This window comes from Trachemys scripta, chromosome 17, assembly GCF_013100865.1.
Source record: "Trachemys scripta elegans isolate TJP31775 chromosome 17, CAS_Tse_1.0, whole genome shotgun sequence".
NCBI lineage: Eukaryota > Metazoa > Chordata > Testudines > Emydidae > Trachemys > Trachemys scripta.
The window spans coordinates 21,123,920-21,145,034 of record NC_048314.1 but is presented as its reverse complement, the minus strand read 5'-3'; the positions used below and the strand labels follow the sequence as shown (position 1 = coordinate 21,145,034).

The following is a 21,115-nucleotide window of genomic DNA, read 5'->3' as shown; positions in this document are numbered from 1 at the left end:
CCTGGGATCTGGGGAAGTCTCTTACCTACTGCATGAATCTGGATTGAATTTGTCCAAGAGACTTCAGTGGAGTTGCGATGAACTTGCACAAGCTCATGGAAGGGTTTCTTGAGGATCTGGGTAAGTTTAGGATCTCCTGCCCCTCCACATGGTTCTCGATTCCCTGCTACAATTGCCCCCTCCCCCCCCACTAGTGATGCTTTCTGGCATTCGGTCTCTGATCCTTTCAACATGTTTTGACTGTCGCTGGTGGTGAGTTCGGTAACAGCAATAATACTCCCATACCATCAGCTCTTGCAAATGGGCTGTGGGAACGTGTCAAACAACCCAAAATTTAGTAATGCCAATAGCTAAATACATGCTTGGCAAGGGCTTTAATGTATCTTTAACAGACTCCTTTATATCTGAGCAGAAGCACTTCAGGGGATAGGTTTCCCTCATTAGATTTGAATACAGGCCATCAAGGATTATGGCCCATTCAGGTCACCGTCTGGCACTGAGAGTTCCTGCATATTTGATTCCTATTGCTGGTCCTTTGGTCTTGGATAACCCTGTGTAGACGTTAGGCCAGCTTACCGGTACTTTCTGGTTCATGAGCTGGTGCTACACCAGGGAGGGTGCAGGTGCATTTGCAGTAAATGGATGATTAAACAATTGGACTCCTTTAATAGGGAAAGGGACAAATCTCCCCTTACTGCTTTACGCAAGTGAGCTGCATGATTCTGAGTTGGCCAAACGTGAATCTCTGTTGGCCCGATTACAGGGCTAACACCTAGGGCTCAGGTGGCTTTGTGGTTTACCCTATTCATCATTGGTCTCTGCAGAGCTGCCTTTGGGTCTGGTTAGGCTTACCAGGCCTAAGGAATTTGGGGGCTCGCTGTCAATTGGGTGTATGAACCCCTTACTAGGCAGGAGTTGCAGCACCCTCCGATCACAGGGTTAAGTAACACTTAGGGCTAAAGGGGCCCTGTGCCCTTGCCGCGCATGCTCAGACTGGAGGAGAGATTTGAAAGCCAGCCAGGCTGCTCAGTCTGGGGCTGACAAGCCAGGGAGCAGGATGTGCCCTGGGAACTCTCACGTAGGACTGGAGCAGAGCCAGTATCGAGCCGGTGAGTGAAGGAAGCCACAGCACCTAATGGACGAGACACGGACCAGAAGCCTGAAGGCAATGTTCCCCAGGGTCGGGCGGTGGTCAGATGGGAGGCGGACGGGAGTGGGACGTGACCCAGGGAAGCTGAACACCACATGAAGACAGGTGAGCAGCCGAGTCAGCCTCACAGGGCCCTGGGTCTGAATCCGGTGGAGTAGGGGGGGCCCACTTTCACCTGCTTCCTCTGCTCCCACCCAGGCAGCAACCACTAGGCAGGACTGCTGCCGCCTTGGACTACTGCCACTAGGTGGGACGGTCGCTATAGTGAACCGTGACCACTAGGCAAGAGCCCCATGCAACACTCCCCGATCACAAGTGCCTAGTGGATGTGGGTCCACAGCACCAAACTGCCACGGAACTTGATAAGAAAGGCTACTGTGAACCTACCAGGCCTACCTGTGCTGCAAGAAGCATTTCCGATTGCCAGTCCCTCACTTCAATGCTCCTGGCCAGCCAGCCAGCCCACATGTTTTTCCTCTTGACTCTTAGTGGTTTAAATTGAATTAATTCAATGTAAAAGAATAGTTTAGAGAAGACGATTTCTTACAGTGAGAGGGCATTGGCTCCCAAACATGGCTCTGATCGGGGTAAATTTCCTTAAACTTTACCAGCAAAGTTCTCTCTCAGGGATAGCAGAGGCAGTGGGGAGGGAGGACAGATGGAATTAACACACAATACAGAGGAGGTGGGGGGAAGATACTAAAGTACCAGGTAGGCAATGCTCCCCATGGAGGAGCTGCTGGTGACAAGAATTGCATGGGAACGTCACTAACACAAGGAGTGGAGGTGGAGCCTGGATGAAATGAATATGTCTGCTTTAAGCCATGTCTGAAAGATGGCACCCCCCAGCAACTCAGCACCCCTTAATATGCAGGCACACTGGGGTCAGCACGGGCTCAGAGCAGAGCGATCAACACTATTTCCTGCCTGTAAAAGGTAAAACTCATAAAGTAAATGGCTCCTTCCCTGCTGCTTGGACCCAAGCAGTGATGAGGGCTTCAGAAATCCATGAGTGTAGCTCAGCTGAATCAGAATGTGATGTCCCTCTCGCATTTAGCAGCCAATAAGGGGTGAGTTTCCCTATCGCAATACACTGGTGACCTCAAACCTCCTACTGACCTTTTAATTACTCTCCCTATTTTGCAATGTATCATGTTATCCAGAGCTTGGGCTGATCTGTTCTGATGCTAACCATACAGTCCAGTGATCACTTGCTTTGCAAGTGTCTGCTTCTAAACAGACTGATGTAGCTAGTCTGGAAATTCCCCAAGATTTTTATGGCTTTTAGCTTCTGGAATCTATTTGCTGGAATTCAGATCTGACACTCGTCAACAGAAGGTTGAAGCACCAAGTCGTGTTCTGTAGCCGCTGAGTAGAGAGAATTCCATGCCATTTAATTTTATGTTCAGTTTTGTCCGTTCAGAGGTTTTGGAGATATTCACTGCCGTTTGACTCTTCTTGTGACACAAAGCCCATCATCTGCACTGATCTCTTACCTCTTAGAGCAATGAGTCAAACGGCTGGTATCTAATAACGTTCACCATTGGGTAGTGAACCCCACCGTGACTTTCCTCTAGAATCTTCTCTCAGCAGGAATGTTCTTATTCTGTCTTTGATGCGGAGATAATATTCTGCACTTGCACGATGCGTTTCATCAGAGGGCTTCAAAGCATACTGTAAACTTTACTTCAGCTTTCCAGATATGTCATGCAACCCATTTTACAGGTGTTAGGAAACAGAGGCTCGGAGAGGATAAATGACTTCTCCAAATCCATAAAAGGCGGCAGTGGTAGTGCTTGGATTAGAACCCAGGAGTCTCCATTCCTAGCCCTGTGACCTAAACACACTTACCCAGTTTCCATCGGAAAAACTCTTTGGGATTAAGTGCAGCCAAAGGACAAAATACAAACCCCAACAGGGTGAAAGTCCGTCACAAGTGAGTTTTAATAGGAAACTTACTCTGAACAACACATCAGCTGCACTCAATGGGCAGAGGGGGTAGATCAAATGACGCGTCTCTTTTGCTGCATTGGTAAAGTCTTCATCCTGCTTCTGAGAGTTTTTCCATTGATGGGAAGAGGGTCGGACTCTGTGACATCTTGTGGAGATCCTGTCTATAAGGATACTGACAGCATGTGAAGAAGTAGGTTCATGCTAGGCTTGGTCAGGAATTTTTTTAATGAAACTTTTAAAATAAAAAATGCTAGTTCGTTAAAACTGAAAATTTTCACAGGAAATAGTCAAATTTGATTAATTTCTCAACTTGGAAATGTTTACATTTTTTCTCTTTAAATTGTCTAATCATCTTGTTTCAATATTTTGAAAATGAAAAATTCCAGTTTTCTGGTTCAAAATGACTCTTAATTTTGAAATGTAAACTAGTTACAGTAAAACAAAATATAAAAATTGGTCAAAATCTAAACAAAACTTTTTGATTTTTTTAACCACATTTAAAAAAAAATAAATTAATTTTTGGTTTGTGAAAAATGTTGCGATTGACTTCTTGACTCATCAAAATATATTGAAAATTTTTGTGGGACAGGAAAACTGTTTTCCACCCCGTTGCTATTGATACTCAGCCACTCTCACGATGAGCTATGCAGGGAAACTGGATCCTGGATCAGAACCATCTCTAATCTTAGTGTTGACTGATAACATTTTGCTAAACCATAACTTGGCGTCCTCTGCTAGTGCGAGTGGTATACGGGAGTAACTCCTCCAGAGTCAGTGTGGTTACATTGGTGTGAGCCAAATCATGCTGGGGGTTGCAGTGGAGTACAAGCCAATGTTTGTGGATGGGGGAAGTGATGAGATCTTCTGTATTAGAGCTTCAAAAATGCTCCTAGCTCAGAGTGATTTGTGAATGTGCTTCTTGGAAGAGAAAACAGTAAGGAAAGAATATATTTCAGTCCTGGTACATAGAAAATAGGCGACTTAGCAAATTTTCTTCCTTTAATATTCATTCAGTTCCAAGGATTCTTGAGTCTCCTGCACTGAGTGACTCGGTGTATGCAAACGTTTGCACAATTTCATTCTTTACCTGTTTGGATTTTGATTGTGTTTCACCCTGGGTTGGGCAGCAAATGTCTTAAGGATTATTCCTTTAAATAGTGTCTCTCTTTTTGCATGCTATAGTCTTGGAAACAAGAATTCCCAAAGTTCTAGCACCTTGACAGTGGAAGTTTAACAGAGTGTGTTTGCAAGTGTTATCTCAGTGGTCACATACTGGTCACTTCTAGTCTGATCATCCACCGAGGTGCTGAAAGCCCTCAACTCAGAGCATTGATGTCAAGCTGAAATAAGCCAATTTAAGCCATTCTGTCTTTCATTTTATGCAATGTATTAAGCATTGTTCAGTTCTCCCCTGCACCTGACTTGCTTAAAGGAGAGAGGAAATAATTGCAGAGCTCAGTTAAGAACTAAATTAATGGCAAATGAGGAAAGTAGTTGGGATGGATACTGTTGCTGCTTGATGCCCAAAGTCATGGTGAGCAATCTTCCTGGGATAGGAGGACATCTGGTTTTGTTGCAAAGGAGAACAAAGGATTGAATGGAATTTCAGTGCCGTCACATGCTCTATGGTCTGAAGCATGCAAACTATTCCTATTTTTGGCTTGTGGGTTGACATATAAGTCTCTAGGCTCCATCTGGACTAGATGTGGTCAACCCAACCCTCTTCTTTGTGCTAGGAGCTCCTTCAGTGCTCAGGGATGGGTGTGTATGAAGACAAAGGGTGAGTACCGTACATTTTATGAAAGGCTAATGTGGGAGAGGAGCACACAATTTGCACATTATTAATTTGACTTCAATACTTGCCTTTAAAGCAGCCATAAGCCTTCCCCCCCCCAATAATCTTCTCTTCTGACCCCACTTACTACAGCTCTGCACATTTGAAAGGCTCTGGTGTTTTAAGCGATAGTAGAATAAACTCACCTGGGGTAAATTTGAAGCCACTCACACACACTGTTTGAAAGTTTGTCTTGGGTTTGAATTTTGTTGGGTTCCTATTTCTGCTTAGGATTAGAGGGGAAAAAATCAGTGGAAAAACAGGGTGAAAAATGAACTGAAGACTGGGGCTGAGTGACAAACTACAGAACAGTTGTGACGAAGGGAGCAGGTAACCAATGCAGTCTATATAGTGTTATATAAGGCCTTCATTCATACAAACCTAGTTTTGGGGTTGGGGAAGATTCTTCTCTCCCTTACTACAAAAACCGGGCTTCGTTTTGGTTAAAAAAAAGTTTTTTAAAAATATCAAACCCCTTTTTGGAAAGGGAGGACAAGAGAGATTCGTTTACAAGACCGAAGAAGACATGTTAAAGTTCTGTGGAACAACAGAGAATGGGAACCTTTTTAGAGGCCTCCATTAAAATGCTATCGGATGGTTGAAAGCGAATGATCTCCCTGCTTTAGAATTCTCTAGGAAGGATCTCATTTTCTATACAGTTCTATAGGTTTTTGAACAGACATAACAGGTTTTTAACAGACCCCTGTTAAATTTCCATAAATTATTAAACCATATTAGTTTCATCCTTACTAAATACCATAGTGAGTTTTCTAGAAAGGGTAAAAAGGAACTCAAACTCTTAATTCATTTTGCAATCCTGAAAAGAGCTTTAGGTTCAGAAAACTCAAACTTGACAAAGCTCACCCCTCAGCAACATTTGTGATGCAGGCTTCGTTGTCCAGGTCAGGGATTTTCATGGATTTCTGTTTGCTCGGTCTGTGAGAGGGCACTTGACTCCAAAACTCACCATCTGCAAATGAAGCCAGTGAAATAAAAAATAAACCCAAATCTATAGTCCTCAGAGAAGTTCTCCCTCCTGGATCCTGCAAGACACTTTAAGCCCCTCTCTGGATCATTAGGATTGTTTGTTTGTTCTTAAAGCTGTATCAGAATGGATGATGCAGCAGCTGTTTTGAAGGTCTCCTAATGCTATGTTAGCTCTCCTGTATTGTGTGCTTGCCCAGCACTAAAGTTTCCCCAGGATGTGGTAGTGCCCTGTCCCCATTGCAGAGCTGTTCTGGGATAATGTTGTGACTGGGGAATTTGCATTGCCTCAGGGAGCAGCTTGAATTGCAAAGGAAACCGGTTACCCAGGACTCTCAGTCTGGAGCTTACAAAGCAAGCAGGCAAGTCGAGCTCATTTTTGCTGGTAAGTTTGTCCTGTCTCCGTTTCTGTTGAATTTGTCTGAGATGCGTTGAGTCGGCCACGGTGTTTTGGGAAGGCCTTAAACATACAAAGGCAGAAGAGGCCTGGAATAGAGCCGGAGCTGAGCATGTAGTGTGAGGTGTCAGTGTGAGGCTACAGAGTACAGCATTTCTGAGAGTGGGAAAGGACCTTGTATTCTAAGATCCTGATCCAACTCCCACCAGAGTCAATGGTGCTGAACTGAGTCCTAAATATCCCAAGTTCTAGAATGGGGGCGGCCAACCAGCCTGAGAAGGAGCCAGAATTTACCAGTGAACATTGCCAAAGAGCCACAGTAATACGTCAGCAGCCCCCCATCCGCTGCCCACTGGCAGCCCTGCCAATCAGCACCTCCCCTTCCTTCCCCACGCCTCCTGCCCGCCGCAATCAGCTGTTTTGCAGTGCGCAGGAGGCTCTGGTGGGGAAGGGGAAGGAGCGAGGGCATGGCAGGCTCGGGGGAAGGGGCAGGAGCTTTGGGGGGAAGGGATGGAGTGGTGGCAGGACCTGGGGCAAAGCAGGGGGTTGAGCAGTGAGCACCCCACAGCAATTAGAAAGTCAGCATCTGTAGCTCCAGCCTCGGAGTCGGTGCCTATGCAAGGAGACGCATTTTAACCTCTGAAGAGCTGCATGCGGCTCCGGAGCCACAGGTTGGCCACCCCCGTTATAGAAGAAAAGGTAGTATAGGGACCCGGGGTGCCAGAAGGAAAGGTGTTTCTATCTTAGTGTGTGTATATCCCTAACTCTACAAATATAGCACCAGGGACTAATGTGGCTCATAATCTGCATTGTAGATAATCATACTTGGTACTAAATATTATTACTGCTTTTCATGTCCAAAGTTCTCCATAGCCACGAAAAACTTCCAGTGCTTAACTACTCTGACAGGAACAAATTGCCTAGGGAAGTGGTGAAATCTCTGTCAATGGAGGTTTTTAAGAAGAAGTTAGACAAAGTTAGTTATTACATAGTCCTGCCTGGAGTGCAGAGGACTGGACAAGATGACCTCTCAAGGTCCCTTCCAGTCTGACACGTCTATGATTCTCTGACCTAACTAGTACTCCCCCTGCCCTCCTGGAGGAGTTGGGTGTTTGTTTTCCTGGGGAAACTGAGGCACAGAGTGTTGATTTATCTAAGGCCACAGAATGGGTTTCTGGTGCCTGCAGGCCTGAATCCCAACATTGTCTCCGTTTGGATTGTGAGCTTGTAAGGGAAGGGACCTGATGCAGCCACTTGCACTGTCAGGCACCCAACATTGTTCTTGGCATGTAAAAATAAACATCATCTCAACTGTGGGTGCATTCAGAGTGGATCTGGCTTTGGAGCTCCCCAAATTCTGGGGTGATTTTGGATCCAGAGCTCAACTGTTGATCTAAAGCTCAGGTAGGTCAGTCCTGTGTCTAACTTCTGTAAGCACTGAGTGTGTTCATGCTGCTTATCTAACTGCAAGGCAACACTTGTGTGCAATTAGTGTGCCGGGGGAGTTGGTTTGCAGGTGAGTTTGCCTATTTAGGAACTTCAGGAGTGGGCTTGTGATGTTGCCTGAACTGTTGTGTTTTTTCTTGATTGATGTAACACATCCCCCAGTAGGTGGGTAATGCCCAGATCTCTGCACACAGAGGACCTGTAACATCTCTTGGGGAGATATTTTAATCCTAAATGAAGGACCGTAAAGAACAGGGTTTCAGGAAGATACTCTCTCTCCATCTAGCTAATTCTTCCGCTCTAAGAGTTGTCTGTGTCCCAGGTTCCAGAATGGAGAGATGGCTCATAGCACAAAAGGGTGTAAAAAGTTTAGTAATGTAACATTTCCCCTTGGTTTTCTGAGAGGAGGCAAAGTATAGGCAGCAGCTATATTGTTTCAATGAAGGTCCACTTTAAAGTGGAGATTTCCTAGTTCTAAATACTCTTTAGATACAGCTGAGTTGGAATGGCTGCACTTAACAGCTCAATCTTAAAAACATTCCTAATGATGAGAGAAGTTTCACTTTGTACCTTGGCAAGCTGGCAATCAGCATGAAAAGTGTCCATTAAATTCCGTCGTTAAAAATAAGCAGCTAATAGGAAAATCTTTTCCCATTTACAAAAAAAATCAGAATATATTCTGAAAACCTTTACTCCTCCTTGCAGAAGTTCCACCCCCCTGCTAAACTACTTATTGAGCAAATGCAGAGTAGCATTCGAAACCATTTCCGTGAAAAAAAATATTGACACTGCAACTTATGTATTTATAAAACATTAATAATCAAACTCAAGACTGAATCTTCCCGGTTGCAATTGGTTCCAATTATGCTCAATGTGGTGTTTGCAGTACTCGGTGGTGAAATCATTTATTTTAAATTGCCTTGTGATTGTAGTAATCATTCCAAATAGTTACTGCAATAGAAATTTAATCACCCAAGGGAAGATGCTGCTTCAGGCCTGTCAATAAACAGCTGCTGATGGCCCATCAGAAAATGCTGGAGATGTAAAAAGTCAATAAACTGACAATGGTTCCTACCTGTCTTTGAATTGTCCCTGGCTGTATAGATGGGAGCCGAAATAACCGTCAGCAAAACCCACCCCAAAGCCCCAGATCAAAGCAGTATTATTGCCTCTACGCTTTTCCCCACTGAGGCATCAGTAATTTGGTTTAATTTGGGAAAGAGAATTTTAGTGTTGTGGAGTTTTTAGGTGATGGTTTATTTTCCTGGGTGATGCTATATCTATCCCCATGACCGCTATGAACAACAGCAACACCTTTGGGAGCCAATGAGGCCCCTTTGATGACAATAAGTTTTAAAGCTGTGCATGGGGAGCCTAGATACCATGGCGATGGGCATGTTGTAAATGCATAAGAAAGCTAGGTGACCAAGAGGTCAAGCTGTGCATTCAGAAATGGAGAACCGTGGCCCCTGCAGCTGTACCCATGTTGCGTACCATTGGCCCATTGTGATGGGGTGGCAGGACCAAAATTCAGCGAGTGGCATTGAGACCAGGTGCATGGGGGTGGCAGAGCGCCTCAGGTTTGGCCCCTGGCCCCTCCATCATGATGGGGCCAAACCAGAGCCACGCTGCAACTCCCATGCACCAGATCACAACCACACTCACTCCATTTTGGCCCTGCTGCCTCCCATCATGATGGAGAGCCGTTGGGCCAAATCTGAGAGGGCAGTGGGGTGGCCAGCACTGCTGCTCCTCACCTCTGCCGTGGGGCCAGCTCCTGCAGCCGGGCTCCTCCTGGGGGCCTGCCCGGCCTCCCCCCAATTCCAGCAGCCAGTGTCCCCTCTGCTCTGCCCACAGGAGTCACTCAGAGACAGCCTCTCCCTACAAGTATGGGGAGAGGCGAAGAGTGCTTGCTCAGGGGAGCTGGCCAGGTGGGAAAGGCAGGGAGCCCTGTGGTGCATCGAGTGAAAAATGTCTGGGGGAGCCCCCGATGGAGAACTGGGGTGTGTGTGTGTGTGTTCTGTATGTGCCCTGTTGATAGCTGTCAGTAACAGGTTGAGTGTGAAGTGCATTGCATGCTGTACGTTCAGGGTCAACTCACTTGGACTGGAGAGCGTGGATTGGCAGATCGGCACTGCAGTGGTTTGGATGAGATGTTCATAGTCCGTACTGTGATTGGTCGGCATGCTGGCGCAAGCTTTGAGGTGGGAAGGGGGAGGAAAGGGAAGTGAAACATAGGGTGGGAAATCCATTACAATGCAGGGCTTGACGGTTTAATCCTCTTCAGTCCTATTTCTCCTGCTCCTGTTGTGCCATGTCTCTCTTTCCAGTTGGAGGCTGGCTCCGCAGTGACCATATCGGTGGTGTGGAATGTTATAACCCCCTGGAGCATGAATGGAAAGTGCTGGGACCTGTCTCTAGACATCGCTGTGGTGTGGGTGTGGCTCCTTTTCATGACTTCATCTATGCAGTCGGTGGCTATGATGGCACAACCTGCCTCAGTAGCGTGGAGAGGTAACCCTGCATCCCGCAGAAGTCTTGTGCTATGAAACAGATGAGTAGAACAGAAGGTCTGGGAAACTTCGGGTTCTGCAGGGTTAAGACATTTTAAACTTGTCTGTGCAACAGAAAATCTGCCGTGTTAGGCACAAAAGAATGTATCAAAGGGCTGAAGCCTTGTGTTTGTTTTTGCAGGTACAAATGGCCCCCTGCAGATTTTGCCCCTATAATTCTGCAAATGAATTTCTGGTGCAAACCAGGCTATGTACATCTTGCATTCCCTGCTGGCACCTGACCCTGTGGTCGGTAGGCAGAGGAAGCACTCGGGCTGCCATCCACAGTGCACCTGCATGTGGAAAAAGGCAGGTGTCCATTATGCCAGAAAATGGAAGGCTGCCCCCTTTTAAAAATGTGACCCAAGATGTTTGTACATCAGGAAGGAGACAATCTTGAGCCACAGAGTTCAGATCCAGATTTGGTCCCGAGCTTTCCCAAAGTTTGAGAGATGCTTGACTCTTGGTTCAGCCCCTTTCACAAATGGGGTCCATCCACAAAGTTCTGATCCAGACAGACCCAAATGTGGTGGAACTTTCAGATCTGAGGGTTTGATTTGGGTCTGTCCCTACAGGTCATGAATTCAAATCCTGCTGCAAATTAGAAACGAAAACTGTGTTGCTCTCAGACAAAACAGGCACTAAATGACATTCCAAGTCATCTGTTGGTTTGAAGTCACGGTCTTTTTTTACTAAAATATAAAATAAACACACATCTGAGTGTCTTAACTCTTCCTTTCACTCTCTGCTATTTATTTTAACTCTATTTAGCAGTCCCAAAAAATCTTAGTATGCAATGCATCAAAGTGAATTGCTGTCAGGTAGAAATTTAAACATTAATTTGGTTCTTCCTGGCTGGCTTCTATATTTTTCACTCTCCGTAAAGAGGCTTCATCCCAACTGACTGAGAGAAAACCAGAAGTTAAAGTACAGTTCATTTCTCAGCTCTCAAATGTCTCTTTCTCAAAGCTGAAAGACGATGCTAGGAATCACATGTTGAGCTCTTAGAATGTGGCGATTCTGTTTATCTAAATAGTCTGGCAGAGCTAGTCAGTTAGAAATCTGAGGAAGAGCAGAAATGAGTGCTGAAGGGTAAAATAACTGTTCTAGTATGATACAAATAGTGTTGGCTTCTGAGGATTAGATAGTTTTGAAATCTCTCATGCAAATCCAGGGTTCAGACTAATGGAGCATACAACTCACATGCTTTTTATAACAATATCATCTTGCTTTTCAGCTTGCAAAAGTGAAAAGCCTTTAGCGTTAATGGAAAGACTTTGATCCCATTAAGATTAATGGAAATGAGAGGGAACTTTAATCTGTGAAATGGACAAAAGTCAGGCCAGTCTGGAGCCTGAACAACCTCAATTCCCACAAGTTAACTAAAGGCCTGAGGCACTTGTGGTGGTTCTCAGGATTAGGGGAGATGGAACCGGAATCTCTTAGGATGCTCCTCCTGCAAAGTGGAGTTTCGATGTAATATTTGAAAGTTGTTTTGGCTCAGGCAGGAAGGTGTTAGCTGCTATATGTAATTGCCCTGGAACGCTAAAGCCTTTACTCTGTTTCACCTTATTTCTGGGACTGAGTAATCATCCACTAACGACAGCTGGGTTGGCTCATTAATATGCTGCAGTGTTGGAGCAATCCCTTTGCACCTCGGGTATGTCTACACGGCCCCTTTTTATCTATTTGTATTACAATGGTGCTTAGAGCACTCACTGAGATCGGGGGCCCACATGCACTAAGTATGCACATAGTAATAGACAGTCCATGCTCAAAAATTGACAATCGAACTAGACAAGACAGACAAAGGGGAGGGGAAAGAAGGGGCTATTGCCATTTACCTATGGGGAGCTGAGTCACAGAGAAACTAAGCGACTTCCCAACAGGGGCGGCTCCGGGCACCAGCGCACCAAGCGTGTGCCTGGGGCGGCAAGCCGCGGGGGGCGGCCTGCCAGTTGCTATGAGGGCGGCAGTCAGGCGGCCTTCGGCGGTGTGCCTGCGGGAGGTCTGCCAGTCCCGTGGTTTCGGCAGCAATTCGGGCGGTGGGTACGCTGAAGCCGTGGCACCAGAAGATCACCCGCAGAAAGGCCGCTGAATCCGTGTGACCGTGGACCGCCTGCAGGCATGCCGCCGAAGGCAGCCTGACTGCCGTGCTTGGGGCGGCAAAAAGCATAGAGCCGCCCCTGCTTCCCACAGGGCATATAGATCATTAAAAATCAATCTATTTCCCCCTGCAGTGCTTGCTGCCCAAACTTTGCAGCATGTTGCTAGTGGATAAGAACCAGTAGGTGGAATGGACTTAGAAAGTGACATGTCTGAAGCTGTTTGCTATATTTTAGAACAGTGGTGATAAATACACTAGACAGTGAAAAATTATTCCACTTGCAGTCAGCAAAGGTGTAAACTCCTTACTTAGAACTGTGACACCGCCTCTCTAAACAGTTCTGAACACACAGTTCTCCAGCTGGGTTGGGAGACAGTGGAAGGAGATGGCTTAAGTAACTGAATTTGTACAAAATTTGTCTTTCTCTTGCAATCTTTAGAATTATTTTTAATGGACATTGAAGACTTTTTTTTAATGTATCATTAATAAAAAGTGCTGACATATGAAAGACAAGTGAGTTTGAGATTGGTAATATACAAAGGAGATATTTCTTCTATTTAATGAGTGGCTAGGGCTGAGCTGACAACATGCTTTTATAACCGCATGCCTCGCATTTAACTGCACTTTGCATACAGGGTTCTTGGGAATGGAGAATCTCCCTCATATCTGTGGTGGTTGTAGTTACTACTTGAGTTTAATGACAGCGTTGACAACCAGTTACCGCTTGGTAAAGACTACTTTGTAAGCCCTCTGCTCATTCCATAAGTGCTACATTCAGCTTCTGAAGCACATTGCTAAATATAAGTTGAATTGAGAGAGTGCTAGCATGTGAGAAATGTGTTAAGTTGTCTTTCCAAGGCTGCAAAACCCTTAAGGTGAGTTTATTCCTGATGGGCTGTCTCCTTTTTGAGATATCAGTTTGCCAAAAAACCAGCCCACCTAGTGATATACAGTGAGAGTTTTCTACTTCTTATGTTAATTTGCACAACATACCAAGCATCCCACTTTGCACCCTAATTTCCTCCTCATTGCCTTAAATTAGATCCATCCCATATGCTATTAAATCTATATTCCATGTAAGTATCTTATTTTAAATACAGGATCATTTCTTAAATTAAGAATTTTTAAATTAATAAAACTGAGCTTTGTTGATAAAAGAATACCACCTAGCTCTTGTAAAGGGCTTTTCATCAGCAGATCTAAAAGCACTTTATAAAGGAAGTCAGTATCATATCCCCCATTTTACAGATGGGGAAACTGAGGCACAGAAAGGTTAAGTAATATGCCCAGGCCTGACCACTAGGGAACACTGCCTGCATTATAGATGCACTGTTAGGGACAGCAATATACCCAACACATGTTAAAACAAACATTACATTCCCTGTGGAAAACGTTGCTGTATGCATAGCAAAGAGATGGACACCTACTGACTGGCTACTTCATGTACACATGTGACCATCTCCCAATCAGCACAGTACCCAAGCCCTTCGCAAGCTGTACTGAATTCGTCATTCTCACCAACCCTGTTTTTCAGATCTAAAACTGAGGCACAGAGAGATGAAGGGATTTGCCCAAGGTCACACAGGGAGTCTGTGGCAGGGCTGGGAATTGAACTCACGTCTCCCAACTCCCAGTCTAGGGCCTTAATCCCAAGGTCATCCTTCCTCTTGAATTCCCATTCCATGCGGGCACCTACACAGTGCTCAGAATAGTCAGTGCAAGAGACTCGCTCCCGTCTGAAAACAGAGTCCAAACTCAGGCACTAATTAGTCTTGAATGTGTCGTTTCTAACCCCATCTTTCCTCGCACGGCATGTGAGACGTTTGCCACCTTGTCACCTTTTAAAAAAAACCAAACAAACCCCAAAAAACTTTCTTCGCCCTGCACAAGGTATGACCCCACGACGCAGGAATGGAGACGTGACGTGGCCCCCCTGAGAGAAGGCAAACGAGACATGGGCATAGCGGAGCTGGGAGGCTATCTGTACTGTGTAGGAGGCCGTGACGGGATCGTATGCCTCAGCACGGTGGAAAGGTATCGTAACCCGTGTGTGGATGCACATCACTTTCATGGACTGTGCTCCGTAGGACTGCCAATATCTGCATTCATAGTGAACCACTGGGGTTAGTTACAGCCACCGAGGTTGCCGTCTTGGGTCGAGAGCTTTTGTTTAATATGGAGAGAGGTGCCAATGTTGCCTTGATACCCTCCACAGGCATGAGGCACCCCGGCTCTGCCAAGCAGGGGAGCCAGGACCTGGAGGTTTCTGGTTTGTAATTCACAAGATGGCCAGCGGCCTGCTCTCTTGTCAGGGTGCGGAGCATTGGACGGGGGAGTGCGGGCGAAGCTCGCGCTGCCAGTGTCTGATCGGAGCCTGTTCTGTAGACGGAGGGCTTCAGTCTCCAGGCCTCTTCAATCTGACTCCTTTCGCCAGCGCTCAGTTTGCACGTTTTGATTTGTGAAAGGGCCCAGATCTACCAGCCAAAGGACCGAGGAGGGCGAATGGGACTTGTCTGATAAGGGTTGTGCGTGGAAACGGGTGTGTTGTGTTCTCAGGGAGCCTTGTATAGAGACAGGCTGAATCCCAGACAGCCTGCTCGTAACTTAGCCCGGAAAGCAGCTCTCGTGTGCCATAGCTGGGACAGTCTGTGGCATTCTCCCGCGCTTCTGACTGCCTCCCCCTGGCTTTAGGTATGATCCTCGTGGGAACAGGTGGTGCAGGATGGCACCCATGACCTGCCACCGTGCAGGCTTAGGGGTGGCAGTGCTAGACGGCTACCTCTATGCTATCGGTGGCTCAGATGGCCAGTCTCCGCTGTATTCAGGTAATGGAAGAGTGAAGTTGGCACAAAGATGAGCCCCTGTCTAAGATGAGTGTACGATTCCCACACCAATATATTCGGCCTTGGGCTCTATGGCAGGTTAGATTCTCTCCACTGCTCTGCCTCCCTTCCCTTCCCTTCCCTCCCAATGCAGAGGGAGCCCTCTGCCATCTGGAGAGAAGGAGGAAGCTGTCCCAAGCAAGCAGAGCCCCCTGCGCCATCCCCACCTTCCCTCCAGTGACACCTCCAGCATGGAGCCAGAGAATGGTTCCATGTTGCCCATGCTCAGACCCAGCCACCCTTTGCTGCTCCCCAATTATGAATCCTTTCCACTGTTCAATCCAATTAACTAAGGCCAAGGTGGGCAGCCTCCTGGCTGTCTGATCTGTGGGGGTGTGAAATTTTTTTATTAACTTCTCGTGTATCAGTAACAAAGCTCAGCAATTGGGTGCTTTTAATCTTCAAAGCATTTTGCAGCCATTATTGACTCAGCCCTCACAGCACCCCTGTGAGGTAGGCGAGTTTTATTTTCCCTGTTGGATACAGGGGAAACTGAGGCATGGAGCGATTGAGAGATTGGCCCAAACTCACAGAAGTAAATCCAAGATTTACCAAAGGGTCACAAGGGTCAGAGGTGGGATTAGAACCCAGGATTCTTCTGGTTTCTCTCCCAGTGGAACGTTACAATCCTGAGGAGGATTCATGGTCCTCTTGCCCTCCCTTGGGCACCTGCAGAGAGAATTTTGGCTGTGCTACATTCCAAGGGAAAATCTATGCTCTCGGTGGCCGGGATGACCTCACGGAGCTCTGTAGCGCTGAGCGGTTCGATCCAGTCACCAATGAATGGTCACCGATGATGCCCATGAAATCAAAGAGGAATAAGGTATTTCATGTGAACAGTCTTTTACATGCCTCAAGCTTCCATCCAAGGGTCCTGTAGAGCTTTACCATGGGGTCTAGTTCATTATTCCTCCCACATCACAGTGATGGGACAGTATAGGAACCTAAGTGCAACAGATGGAGAAACCAAGGCACAGAGCAGGGAACTGACTTGCTCAGGACCACACAGAAAGTCAGAACCTCTGTTTCCAGCCCATTCAATTGTAACACTAACACAAGAAGACAGACACAAAACTGGATCAATGTCACCCAATTCCGACGCCCCTCCTCCTCCATCCACCCTGCCAGACATACCCTCCTCCTCAGGAAAAGGCTGGGGAAACAGACAGGGTGTGCAGCATGATCTGAAGGTCTCCAGATCTGGTCTGTATACCAAGGGGGCTGGAGGAATGAATTCCAGAGTTGGTTGTCCCTCACCAAGAGCACCTTCTCATCTCCCATTGAATTTGGAGACATGGTAGCTCAGGTAACCTGGACCCAAATAATTCAGGGTGCAGATAAACCCCCAAGTTCTCAAATTTCATTCAGAGATCAATGGTCAGCCAGTTTGGGACACAGAGGGCAGGTAGGATGTGTTCCCAATGGGAAATGCAACTGAAGAGTTGGGTGTGGATTACAGTGCCCAGGAAGAAGCAGCAAGAAATATTGTGAGTTTAATTATTTATAAATTTCTTTTGTATTAGTTACCTCATCCAAATGAGGTTACTTTGAGGTTTTCTTCCTGCTGGGGAAAGGATATTTGTTCCTGTGTATTTTCTCTTCTGCCCTTCCCCTGCTGATGGCAACATATGCAATGATGAAGTAAAACAAACTCTGATTAATGTATTGTAGCGAAGATGAGAGGCTTTGTCGTTCTGAAAATAGGCACGGCATCACCCTCATGAGCGCGTTCTGAGCGTTCTCGGCTAGTTGCATGTTAATTGTGTTTGAAAGTGCCACCTTCGAAGAAGCATAACCTCTTTGCAATTACAGAGCTACACAACGGCTGGAATTTGATTATCTAAAAAAAACCCCTGAAAAGTGAGGGGTGGGAAGGGAAGAGGCATCTCTGCCTCCAGGGTCATCAGAAGATGGGCTGGGCAGGCATTCAGTGGTACTGTCTGGTGGCTTCTCATCAGCTTTTGCAGAATTTAAGCTTCCCTTTTCAGACCCAAGAGGGTCTGCCCACCTGTCTGTGAAGAAGCAGGGTTGCTTTGCTGAGGTTGCAACTAGATATATCCGTGCTAAGAGATGGATGAACTGCCCTGTTCTGCTCAAGGGAGTTGAAGGCCAGTAGTTCTGATGTTAACGATTTCACTGCTGATCATCTTAATAGAGATGTCAGATTACACGGGCACTGTGGGCAGATTTTGAGTAGATTCTGCCCCTTTTCCTCCATCCCAATCCCTGCCCTTGTCACTTCCGTGCCTTTTTCCATGAGCTGACTGGTTTGGGATATTAAACTCCATTTACTCCTAGCAAATGCCAAGCCTGTTTTGTTTTCCTTTTCAAATTGCCAAGCCTGCTTTTGGATGATGTCTTTTCTTTCCGGGCAGAGAGGCTCGAAGATACCAACAGAGCCAGAGCGCGTTGCTATGCTGATCCTGGGCACAGCACTGACAATCGGAATGCGGAAGATCAACAGCTGTAAGAGTCTCTAAGGATGGAAACAGCCCAGTTTTCAGGGTCTCGTCCCCTCCCTTTCCATTTATTGTTGCTCACAGTGTGAAAATATTCTAGAGCTCTTCAGCCCATGAGACCAGATTAGTTTTAAGCCCCTCCTGGTTTGTTCCTTTCATCCTCAGTTCTGAAACCCATGGATCTGTGTTTAGGTGAAAGCTGCTGCAGCCAATGGATACCTACTGGCCATCGGGGGGTTCGACGGTGTCACGCACGTTACCACTGTGGAAGGATTTGACCTGGATGCCAACAAGTGGAGGTAAATCGATGCCGCATTGATTATTTAATCAGCCTTTGCTACTCAATTAACTGCCCTTGCATGCACTCAATTGCATTTACAGCCTGGGTTTGTTAATCTGAATCACTCCAGAAACCCCGTGGGTTAATGACCCTGCAACCCACAGATTAAAAAATTAATTACAGCCTGTAGCTGGCCCAACACTAGCTCCAAATAAACTAATTAACTATCTGGAGCTGATTGGATCCACACTGGATTTTAAAATAGTCCCACGATGCACATGGGTCATTATTTTTAGTGATCATGAAAGACACGTAATACAAGAACCCTGGAGTCTTCTCTGTGCAGAACAGGTACAGCACGGGCAGTGGCACATAGGGTTCCCCAGCACACCATCCCGCCAGTGGGCCTCAGCCTTGTTCCAAGTGGACCCTTGCAGCTGTTGGAGGAAGCTTCATGCTCCGTGTGCCATTGCTCTGTGGGCCTTTCTGGGGTCCCACTCACGGGAACAGCCTGGCTCAGTGCAGCAGTTTTTGGATGCTACTTATAAGGGCCAAATATGAACTCTCATAAACGTGAGCTGCATGGGAATGTGGCCTTGCCACCAGTGGTCATTTAAAACGGGGTGAGATAGAAGCACCATCCTGACTCACTACATTACAATGATGCGATCTGTTTTAGGACAGATATACCATCACCATGACACCACGTTGATTGTGATAACACACAGCTGAAAAGTATGTTTCAGGTGAGGGACTTTGTAACCAATTTGGGAAATAACATCAGACAGGAGCCACATATTCCAATCACAGCAAGCAGAGAGTGCCATTCTCGCTGAGGGCCCAGGTCCTTGGTTGCTGTGACTAGTCCCGGCTCCATTGACCTGAGCTGAGGTTTCTCACTTTACACAGGTTGAGGATCTGGCCCGTAGGTTCTTGAATAGAGAGTCTGTAATATCCTATGGCCTCTTCTTGTTGCAGACCCTTTGGAAATACCAAGACCAGTCATGCTGGTGGAGGTGTGGCTGTGCTGAAAATGACCATCTAGGAACTGAGAACTTTCCAACCATCCTGTGCTGCACTGAACACTAACGATGAAGTCTGGTTTTGTGGGATGTAGTGTAAGCCGGAGAGGAGGAAAGGGAGCAGCAGCAGAGTGGATAAGATGGGGAATGGGATGATACCTTACTTAATCCTTTTGTGCTTATGCAAATTCCATAAGACCTGGGGAGTTTATGCATGGGGACTGTAGAGCACAGGGTCATCTTGTTATCTGAATGTGAGCCTCCATTTAAAGAGTTCATGCTTTGATCATCATGCCAGGATGTGGTGTTAGCAGTTTCCTTTGCAGTGTATCTCCTCATGTACGGAGTGTAGCTGTTTGGTAGGAAGAAGAGCCACATGGTTAAAGCTCTGGACTTGGTCCTCAAGTTCTGGGCTTGGTTCCTAGCTCTGCCACAATTTTCTGGTGTGATCTCGGTCAAGTTACATAATTTCTCTTCAGCATCTTATCTGTTGGAACCCCTGATCTTGGCGCTACTGTGATACAACTAATAAATAATACCGACTGGAGTGCTTCAAGAGCCCCCTCTCCCTATCCCTCTCCTCTTCTGTTTAATTTTTACAAGGAAAAATGCCCCCTCGTGCTTTTTATACAAACAACTATTTAACACGCTTGGCTTTATTATGGTTCAACGCTATTCTGATTCTGCGGAGAGCCAGATTTTTTTAAAAGCAGGGAGATGTTTCAGGAACAAAAACCTAATGTATCACTACCAGTGTGTGCGAATATCTATCCATCTCTCTATACATGTCCCTGCCGGGTGGGGGCCGCTGGATAATGTGTAGCAAGGGGAGGCTAACCTTGCAGTATTGGCCCAGCGTGGAACTGGTGCAGGGACCGCCGCAGAGGTTTTTCTCCCTACAGAAAATCTCTACCTGCTTCACTGTCACTTTCGTGGACATGATTAACCTGACTGAATGCCCCAGGCTGCTGTCCAGGCATGGAGTATTACTTTGAGGAAACAAATCTTCCTCTCGCAGGAGAAATATGAGCTTCCTGTCCCCCATTCTCCTTCAATGACACGCTGCAGGTAAATGGTGCTTTGGAAATTCATGTTGTAAAACATGTGCCTAGGGAGGCGGAAAAGATCTCCTTGGATCGCTGCTGCACTCATTAGTTAGCTGAAATCGGAAGCCCCGCTGAGCCCAGCTAAGGAACAGTTCCGCTGGCCTTCCCTTCTAGCAAAGCCTCAGCATTAAGCTCAGAGTTAGTGGAAAGCTTTGTACTGCTATTCGAGCCAAGAGCTCATCTGACCCCCGCCCCTCCCTCCGCCAGTCCCTTTGCACGAGACTGGCACGTCTTTCTCCCGTCAAACACGATGGTCAGACACTAGCTCCTTCCTTGTGAGAGGAGAAAGGACAATATGGTATCTGGGTAAGCTTCACCATAAACCCCCACAGGAATTAATTACACCAGAATTAGTGGGGTTAATGAAACCATCCCTATCTGAATAGTTATTCCGTTCCAAAGAACTGAGGCATGCTCGAAATCTGCATTTTCCAACAGCATTAATTAGCTCCCCAGAAAATTACTTTCACTCCTTCCCTGCTGCCTCTGACTCATCCTCACTGTTACCTCCCACAGGTTTATCTATTTCTCTTCCCATACATAGAAATGAAAAAACACTGTCCCTGCCACCCTGCATGAGGCATAACCTAGTTGGACAGCCAGGGTGAGGGGATGACCTACTTGTTTGAACTAGAGGGAGGCTGTTTCTTTATTATCAGAGCTCTGCTCTTCGCCTTCAGAATGTTTTACAAAACGACTCCTCTTTGACCCTTCGCCGAAAGCTGCAAGCACTTGCCACAGAACGTGTTTCACCAACCTTCTGTGGACAAGCGACGTCTAACGGGAACCCTGTGACCTGGGCTTCCATTGTGCCTTAGCCCGGTTATATTTCAAATGTAAACACAGCTGGGAAATCCATCTCTGTCTTCCTGAGAAGCCGGGTGTGCAGGGCTGCATTGGGCTGCCCAGTTTCCCATTCGATTATCGTATCGGTCCTTAAAGA

General features: G+C 46.5%; 1 protein-coding gene across 1 annotated transcript; it reads left to right on the top strand.

The window, feature by feature from the left end:
• The first annotated feature begins 77 nt into the window (after window positions 1-77).
• On the top strand, window positions 78-19,560 carry LOC117867199 (kelch-like protein 20). Its single transcript, XM_034752026.1, has 7 exons — window positions 78-120; window positions 10,095-10,278; window positions 14,314-14,457; window positions 15,115-15,248; window positions 15,920-16,128; window positions 17,957-18,063; window positions 19,023-19,560. Exons 1-7 carry the CDS (start codon window positions 78-80, stop codon window positions 19,087-19,089), a joined length of 888 nt encoding a protein of 295 aa, XP_034607917.1. The 3' UTR covers window positions 19,090-19,560.
• Window positions 19,561-21,115: the final 1,555 nt, after the last annotated feature.